The 9,450-nt window shown below is 46.3% G+C and overlaps 1 protein-coding gene across 1 annotated transcript in view; it reads right to left on the bottom strand.

Moving 5' to 3' along the window:
* Positions 1-4,727: 4,727 nt before the first annotated feature.
* Positions 4,728-9,450, bottom strand: part of BEST3 (bestrophin 3) — a 15,780-nt gene continuing 11,057 nt past the window's right edge. Inside the window, exons 7-9 of the mRNA XM_010086110.1 lie at positions 7,430-7,510; positions 5,949-6,100; positions 4,728-5,634 (exon numbers count right to left, since the gene is read on the bottom strand). Of these exons, the coding sequence (XP_010084412.1) occupies positions 4,728-5,634; positions 5,949-6,100; positions 7,430-7,510 (1,140 nt within the window). The remainder of the gene's footprint in view (positions 5,635-5,948; positions 6,101-7,429; positions 7,511-9,450) is intronic.

The following is a 9,450-nucleotide window of genomic DNA, read 5'->3' as shown; positions in this document are numbered from 1 at the left end:
CCCCCCCCCCCCCCTTCCCCCAGCCACTTCTTGTCAGCAGTGGCAGCAGCTTCAGTGCTGGCAGAGGTGTGGAACAGCCACAGGTAGCTGTGCTGGTTTGGCAGAAGACGATTCACCTAAATTATACCCATTGGAGTGTTTGCTTGGATTGCTAAAGCTGACACTGCCCCCATACACATGGATAAACCTTAACAAAGCAAAATCTGCTTTGGATTTAGAGCTGTTTCAGATTAGTTTTATGTTTTCTTACAGCAGTTTCTGCGTGGTGAGGCCAAAGAGGAGGGGCAGGAGAGGGTGCAATAGTGACTGAAAATCCAGGTTGCTCTGTGGCCTGGAGGGGAGAGATGGGATGTGCTGGGGCTGCTCATCTCCCCCTAAAGCCAAAAAACGTCTGCAGCCCCAACCCCAGGCATGGGGCACCTCCCAGGCAGGGCAGGGCCATGAGGAGCTGGAGACTGCCCCCCTGTGGCATCGCTGGGCAGGGGTTGGTGTCCCCAGGGGGCTGCTGCTGCTGCCGCCTGCCTGGACGCGCTTAGCACAGACCAAACGCAACTTCCATTACTGTCCTTGGCAGACCTGCGATCACAGCCCCTTGGATTTTAAGGCTTCAGTTGTAAGACTCAATAAGTATTACTAGAGCGAGGTGGTTTGCCTGTAGTTCTCTCTGAGATACTGATCTTGCCTTCCAGTATGAAATATTCCCTCTTGCTGGTGCATGTTTTCACGACTCTCTATTTGCAGCCACGTTGTGTTACACATTTGGCATCCAGGCTATCAACCTCTAGCAACCGTGTCTCCGCTGCCAGTTGCTTCTTTTTGCAGACAAGTTTGAGCTGTACAAAGTTACCATGTATTTCAGGCCAATCTTGCCTTGTTTCCCCTTTGTTCATATCACCCTTAAAGAACAGAGTGACCATGAGCTAACTTATTTGTCTAGAAAATGTAATTTGTTTGGTTGCAAACCAAGACAAACGAACATCTATAAAACCCTATCGTTCATTTAACAGCAGTGAGGTGTGTTGTTTTTTTTTTCTCTACTATGCAGCAGATTTAACACTCCGGTACATTTTCATTATTTCTAAAATAGGTATATATTCCTCAAACATGTGCTTGCAGTCAGAGTTAACAATCTGTTATTTATGATGGAGGATTTTAAGGGTGGTGGACATGTCCTTGCAGCCTAACATCTCGGCTCTACGAATTGCAGTGCAGAGCGTGAACACATCCTAGAAACAGGTGGAAAGTCATGTGGTGTGTGCAGGGACAGGCCCTCACTTTGTTCTGATACATCTCATCCTGCTCAAGATTGACACCATTTGATGGGAGCAAGCTGCTGCAAGACCTGTTTGTCTATCCTGGCCCTGTTCTTTCCTCAGTCTTTTCCAGCTTTGCCAACTTCTGTAGGTCTGTCTATCTTACTGTTCCTGGTAGACATCAAGTTGACTTGTGTGGAAGGTTGAACCTTCTTGACAGTTCAATACAGTCAAGATGACTGTGTTTCTCGAAGTGCCTTTATTCATGCAATAATTTGATATTGTTTATACCTGTGAACATAGGTTTTGAATTGTTGGGTGTGCTAAAGTAGTCCACTTACCATGCTAAGGCAAATAGTTTACTGAGAGAAGTGCCTAAGAGAGCATATAATCCCAAAAGGTAATTTAATACAAATCAGAGCCCACAGATATTTGCAAAAGTGAGATAACAGACTAAATGATGAAAGGAAATTTTTCTGATAACTCATCCCAGCACTAGCTTCTTTACAAGCAATGAATGGAATATTATAGCTAACCTGGAGCTGGCCTGCTATGTGTGAAATGCTATTTGTGTGTTGCACATTACATTGTGGGACTTCAGAGCTGTCATTCCTAATTTAACATGTATCTACCTGTCTAATAGACACCTCTGTGACACTTTTGATGGCTGCTGTGTGGCCACCCCTAGCCTTCATCAAAGGATGAATACAGTTGCCGGGCCAGGGAGTGCAGGCAGAGTGAATGGGAGAGGGAGCAAAACCACTGCCCACGAGACACACCATGTCCTAGTGGAAAGCAACAGTGTGCATCCTGGTTAGCTGCCAGGCTGAGAAGAAGACAATGGAAGAGGAGCAGAGCTGGACAATGCTGGGAAGGCTTCTTCAGGCTTAGCAGTGCTGGGATGAAACATGCCGAGGTCTGGGTTGAGGAGGATGAGCACATTGGTCCAACACCTTAAGCCTTGGTCGAAGATGTGTGAAGGAGAGAGAGGAGGTGTGGTGGGACTGGACCCTCAGTGCAGACTTGTAGTGGGCACTTCACAGTTGTCTCTAATTTCTGGCTTAAATTCCCTTACAGAGAGAAGGACAGTTCCTCAAGCTTATGTTCTGTGAGGAGGGAGCTAGATAATAGGCCAGACTCTCTCCACAGCTGCTGGAAACCCTGCCAAGACACATGCAGCTGAGAGGAGTATGGCCAAACTCCCCTGAAACCTGTACTGCTCTCCTGACTTTAACAAAGTGCTATAAAGGAGTGTTTCAGGCTCCCAAGGAGAGCAGCAGTTGCTTTAAGTTTGTGTCTAGCTGTGTGACTGGAGCTGTCTGGCTATCCTTAAAATGTAAGTTTATACTTGAAATTTACCATTTGTTAAAGTTAAGCTCCTTGGTAAATGGAGTTCCTTGACAGTTGCAGATGCAATTCAGTTGAGAAAATATTGAACGGAAAAGTGTGGCTTCAGCTAAAAGCAGAAATAGGGAATAGGAAAGAAAGAGGGAATGCTGGAGGAAAATATTTTTTTCTCTGCTAATGTAGGGAAGAGAAAACTATGTGCTTCCACCATTGTCACAGACCTATAGAGTCCTCTTCCCCAGGGAGAGTCAACAGTCTGGGGCTCTTGTGACTGAAAAGATAGAGGATGTCGCCAGAAGCTGAGTATTGCCTAGTAAGGGCCATCCAGAAAACAGGACTGCTAGGTTAAGGTGCTGTTTATTTAAACATAATTTCACTATGTTGAGGTTCTCATTTTGTTGGTCAAACCTGAACATGGCGACTTGATTTGCCTGAGGACTTGCTGGAAAGTGGCAAAGGTGAAGTTGCACCAGAACGCCTTACTCCAGAACTGTGATCAAACCTCACTACTCAGCTGTTGCCAGACAGCGGCATCACCTCATGTCACGGTGTGAAAAAGTGTCTTCATAGGTGCCTGGGAAATTTGTGCTTGGTTCTTCTGCATAGCTGAAGCTCCCATAGTATGAGTTTGAACAGCTCTTCCTTGGGCTAAGCGTCCTCTGCTTCCTGATGTGGATACATGTGCTTTTGTCTAGTGTCTTTGAAGGAACTGAAAGGGTGGCACTGCTCAGACTATGGCTAATGCACACCAACAGGAGCCGGTTCCCAGACTGAAACAAAGCTGGAAGAAGTAGAAGTGGGTAGAGCAGATGAGATAGCAGAGTCCTGCTGTATGTGATAGCCTACTGCAAGGGCTCCTCAGCTGGAGCTGGAGCAGGCAGATCCATTCATTCCCTTCCCAGCTTCAGGGGTTCCTGAAGACTCTGAGGAGCCATTGGTGCTACCAGTTACCCTGGTAGTGACACTGGTTTGTTGTCTGAAGTGTGGTCTTCTGGGCAAGAGAGCTGGGTTGACTTGCTGTCCATACAGTCTACGCTGCTTGCTGGCTGCTGCAGCCCCTGTCATTTTCTGTGTCTCCCCCCTTCTTTGTTCTTCCTAGCCTCTGAGCTACCTGGTTTGTCCCTTATCTGAGGAGACCATCTACTTGGATACTCACTCGTGGGGGAATGCTGGCATCACACTCTGGACTGCAGTTGTGTAGATATGTGTGAGAGCTAAAAACAAAGTCACCGCTGCTTTGGGGGCATGGTTTGAGACTTCTTGCAGGAGCGGCAGAGTGGAGCTCTCCTGCAAGAGTGGATCCCTAAGCTCCGTTGTGCCTGCAGCTCCATCACTTCTTGGGAGAGTGCCACAGCCTTGTCATCCCTAGAGAGGCCACCTGTTTATTTCACAATAAACAGCCAATAAATACACCACATACATGCTCCAAGGAGCAGAGACCAAGGCTCAGACCCCTTCATGCCCAGCTCATCTGCAGTTTTCCTTCTTTCATTTTTTTTAATGAAGTCAAAAATTTAATCCTTTTATTTTTCCACTCTGTAGTGCCATGGCTTCAGCAGAAGCAGGGCAGATTCTTGCCCCACACAAGTGTGGAGCCTGATTTTTCAAGCGTTCCTCCAGGCAGTGAGAGATGGTGGGCTGAATCTCACTAGGCTGAGGAGGGAATTGAGCCCACGCCTCCCCTTCTAGCTGCCTGAGTAGAAATCAAAACTGTTGGTGGGTCTTGCAAGGATGTTATGCACCTTAATCTGAAGGAGCAGCCAAAAGTGGTGAAGTTCAGGGTAGATCCAAAGTGGAAAGAGCCACCTCCGCTCTTCTGATAACCTTAGTGTTTCCTCTAGGTGAGCCTACATAGCTCACTGCCATGTGTGGTGGCTGGTTTGCATCCACTCCTGAGACTCCCATTTCTCTCCATAAACATTTTCCCCACCTGGTCAAGATTTCAAGCCAGCGACCCAGTAGCTTAAAGCATGTCAGCATGCCTATTTAGGTGCCCAAATCCTCTGTTGGATCTTGCTCAGGACTTGTCTGAGCCTTGTGTCTGCCCTTCTGCACTTTCAGCAAATCTGTGTGAGAACCACTCTCAAGAGAAGACAGGAAGTTCAGTCAGCTGCAGGGGAAGCACAGTCAAAGTTTTCTTTCACTTTTCTCATTAGAAAATTCTACTATGGCTGTTTCTTTAGTATCTGGGTTTTCCCATAAGTGCTGCATTTCAAATGTCTCTGGAGCAGCAGCAGAAGTAACATTTTTTCCATCACTGAAGGTCTTTTGTTGTGAAGCTGTCCCAGGATCTGTTAAAGGCAGTGCAGCGTCGGCATTTGACCCTGTACTATGACTATGGAAGCTCGGTAAACTCCACCGCTGAAGGTTTCTCTCATGATCTGTTATGAAACCGGCTATGTTACTTCCGTGGGGTTCAGGTTTGGGCTCCCCTATCACAGTAGGAAGTGACTGATGCACCTCAGAGCCTGGGAGGTATGTAGTCATTTCCGGGGGGAAGAAGGGGTGGTCCAGAAGAGTTACATTTGCTTCAGTTAGGCTCCTTTGGAGCTTCTCTTCTGGCATGCTTGTGGTGTGCTCTGTTTGCAGATCTGGTTTGGCTAGCATATCAGGTGCTTTCTCCTCAGCTTCAGAGATGATGACCTCAGGAACTGGCTTGTTTGTCTCAGATGAGGTGTCACTGTCGTCGAACTGTCCCTCGTTCCTTGAGGTTTCTGTTATGGGTCCTAGATCTCTGCTACTGTGAAGTCTGTTACTTCTATCAACTCCGTCATGTTTCTTCTTGAAGCTTGAGGTAGAGTGCCTCCCTCTTGTGTGCATTTCTTGCAACCGCCTGATGTGCCCCTTTTCATCTGCTGGGAAAAACACCGAATTCTCACTTGTCTGCCGATTGTAACGCCGGTGAGCCGGGGACGAAGGGCCCTCATGGACGCTGAGAAATCTCTTGACTCTTCTCAGGACTGATCGTTGTCTGCGGTGTTTCTCCTCTTCCCAGGGCCACTCTTCCCCGTAGAGGAATTCTGTATCAGCCAGCCTGCCAAATAAAGCCAGGTAGTAGGTGTCACTTACATATAGGTAAGTCTCTATGCTCAACCCTCCCTGCAAACATACTTTTAATTACACAACTTAAGCAATGGGTGCACAATTCTTATAAGCACATGGACCACTGGAGACATCATCCCACCAACACCAGCCGGTCCATTCCCTCCCAGTAGCATCACCTCCCATCTCCATCTTCCCCATTTACAACATGGTCACGGCCCACAGTCCTGTGCTATCTGTCAGTCAACATGGGCTGCAGAAGTGGTGATCTTTCTGATGGCATTAAGGATCCTTAGTACCACTCACCCCATTTCAATAGTTGATCCAAGGAATGAAGGAATGCAGTAATCAGCAGCTGCTTTTGTGTAGGGTGGCCGCGCAGAGGAATCATTCCAGTAAATATCTTTCTCCATCCTTGGTAAGTTCATGTGCATCTCGTCCACCGCCAGAAGTGAGACCTTAGGTTTTTTTGGTATAAATCATGCCACTTTCAACATAATACAGTATATGAAATAATCTGCTTTATACTCCCTGGGTCAACATTTCTTTCAGAAACCCTTTAAAGTAAGCTGTGTATTCTGGGCATTGGGAAGAGACTCAGTATTACAAAATATATCCCCTATACCTTCCCATACTCATGAAAGCATAAATTTTATTTTCACTTGAGTCTTCTATGCTGCAAAGATATTTGTGTCAGATTGAAGTCCTTTCCTCATGCATGATGTAGTTAAATAAACATATGATCCTTCATGCGCTATGGGAAGTCTGTCTAGAGTATTAATTGTGCTCTTCAAAGTATCCAGAGGTCGAGAAGCTTTCTGATAGGCTTCGTCCACATTTTAAGACATTCAGAACCAAGCATGTGACCATCCTGCTCTAGAGCCTTCCAATATGTTTTATACAAAGGGCTCTGAGGCACAGTAGCACAAGCAGCCTGAAGTGGTGTTAAGCCAGAGAGCATATTTGGCAGCATGAAGACCTTTCCCACTCCTGTGCATACCTCCATTGCTTACTTTGCTTAATATGCTGGTTTTTGTTCCCTGCCCTGACTCCCTCTAACATCTGGGCTCTGCTTTGCAGTCTCAGTGGTCCCCAGCAGATGTGAGGTCCAACAGCAGCTCAACCCTATGCTTAGCTCTACCTGCAAGGGGAGCAGCAGGTGCCATGGGACCTCTTCATGCCTTTGGTCTCCTTCACACAGGCTGTTTGGGAACCGGGGGTAACTGCAACAAATGTACCCCATCCATCTCACAGCTCCTGCCACTGAGGACGCTGTCTCCTGTGCTGACCACAGATACTGCTTTAGGCAGCAGCATTGTGACATGAATCATGGTATGGGTGCTGCTTATTAGTTCAGGACCCTGTTTGGTCTTTTTGATATCTTTACTGCATTTTATTTTTTAAAGGAAGATTCATATACAATATTGTAATCTCTAGATACTCAGAGTAGCAAAACATGCTCTCATCTCTGTAGAAATAGATGGATTTTGCAGGATTTTGCAGGATTGACCTACATTACATGTTTTACCAGGCATAAAGTGAGCTTATAGTTTGAGGTCAGCTGTTTGCAAGTGTAGTCAGGCATCAAGAAATGCCAAATGCCTAAATCAGGATGCATTAGCTTGTGAAAATAAAATCTGGGGATCACAGCTGTAAATACTCCTTCAGGGAAAGAATTCGTTTTGATGACACTTGTTGCCCTTAATTTGTACCATGATATAAGAAATAGGGTTAAATGTAATGATAATCTATGGTACAGTAAAGCTGCAAGAAGAAATAACAGTAACCTGTAAATTTCTGTCGATGCACCAGTTAGTTTCAAAATCATCATCATCTTCTCCAAATGGATTAATAAGTTGTTCAGCGACCTGAAAGGAAAATGAGACAATGAATGGAGGTTGGCATGCCATGTCAAGACCGCTGTTGCAGAGAAAATAAGATCTGTTTTTTCTCTCTCCTCTCTGCCTGTCACTTGCAATCATAGCATGAGCTCCCATATGATGGTTTTCCCAGCCTAGTGAAGGAGCAACTTGCTTTCCCTATAGTTTCATACCTCAGTGCCTTGTTGGTGCTGTCAATCATGACTGTTGGCACTGGCCTACTGGGAACTGAGACATGTCTGGGCCATGGTAATTGTCACATAAGATAGTCATTACCTTTCCTTACTGTTGTCTTGGGCTGATTTAAGTGAATGGTCTAGCAACGAGAGGCTCTGTTATTGCATTATGGTCTACAATATTCCACGAGCCCTTTGGGTCAGTATTCCCAAGCCCTGCAGCTGGAATCTGCCAGAGGGAGTACAGCTTGTGTCTCCAGCTCAGCCCTCATCCCCTGCTTCTTTATCAGGGTGATGCTGATGGCATCCCTCAGCAGCTTTTCAGGAAAAGCAGCCCACCAAAAGCCCTCGTGACTCAAATGGACACCATGCATCACGCTAGCCAAAGCCAAGATACAGGATCTGAGTTTGTTCTTTAATTCAGTCTGCTGTTTTGGGTTTCTGTAGATGAAGTGATTAAAACTGCAGGGGAGAAGCCCATCCTGTGGAGGAGATGACCAAACAGTGAACTCAAGCACCTCTGTAGTGAGGCACCTTAGCCTGGGAAGGAAACCTTTCTGGCTGCCCACAGGCTTATCCAGTCCTGCTCCTCCCAAAGGATTGAATAAATAAATGGAAAAACAACCAGAGACTGACCCCCCATCCCCATGATCACCAAAGTACATTGTGGGGATAAAACTCATAGCTGCTGGGGGAGGAAAAAGAAGATGAAATAGGAAAATTTTTTTAAAAAGAAGCTTTAGGAAATTTAGCCTGCTCCTCTATTTCTCAGTTCCTTGGTACACTGAGGTTAAATATCCTCTTCCCTTCATTCTTTTCTCCTTCTGTTTGTCTTTTTAAGCCCTGTTTTTGAAGCCAATCCTGTTCTTGCTGACCCTCCCAAGCCTTCCTGGTGGTCACCAGGGCCATGTGTAGGAGAAGTGGGCAGGTCCTCAGTTTAATGTGGATATGGGTGAAGCAACTGTGTGATTAAACAGCCCTGCTCATGAACCTCGCTACAGACAGCTACGATCTAAATAACTTATAATAGTAAGGCAGTCACTCCCTGGCTATTTATTCCTATGTGCCTCTAGGTTGTACCAGTGGGTAAGCACTTGCTGACTTTCTTGGGCTAGCACTTCCCAGGCCAGTGGTGGAAGATGACAAATGAAGTGCTGAGCTGACTAACATGACAAAAACCCCACATAAGGCAGGAGGAATGAAAGGAAGACACAGGACAATTCTGCTCACACTCGTGGGTCTTCCCCAGGGTGTTAAATTTTGGGTATAGCTATGGAAGTGCTGCAAGAAGGATAAGCCAGAATGCAGACTGCATTGTGGCTCTCCAGGGAGGACACTGGATCAGCTTGGTGTAAACATGGGGATCACTGCCCAGAAATCCACTGCAAAACCCATCACACGAGCTAAAAAAATTGAGCAGGGCTGGGACAGAGGGAAGAGCAGCTCTGGCCTTTTGTGTGGTTGACCCAGTCCTGGCATGTGAGACATGACTTTATTCTTTGGAAAGGAATGTAGTGCTGGACAACTAAGCCCTGCGTTTGGATGGTCCGTCTATCCCTGTAATGAAAATCAGGATTTAGAAGTATCTCATGTGATGGGAAACTTTGCCCCTGTGTTGTAGATGTAACAAACCAGGCCTGAGGCCAAGGAATGAGCTCAGTTTAGCCATTGTTTCTGAGGAATTGCCAAGTTACTGGAAGTCAATAACTCGGGGCTCTTTCTGCAACCTGGCAGCCAAAGCCCAACACAATC

The sequence above is a fragment of the Pterocles gutturalis genome, unplaced genomic scaffold (genome assembly GCF_000699245.1).
Source record: "Pterocles gutturalis isolate BGI_N339 unplaced genomic scaffold, ASM69924v1 scaffold46930, whole genome shotgun sequence".
In the NCBI taxonomy this organism is placed as follows: Eukaryota; Metazoa; Chordata; class Aves; order Pterocliformes; family Pteroclidae; genus Pterocles; species Pterocles gutturalis.
Note: the sequence above shows the minus strand (reverse complement) of the source record. Positions and strands in the feature narration are given on the sequence as shown.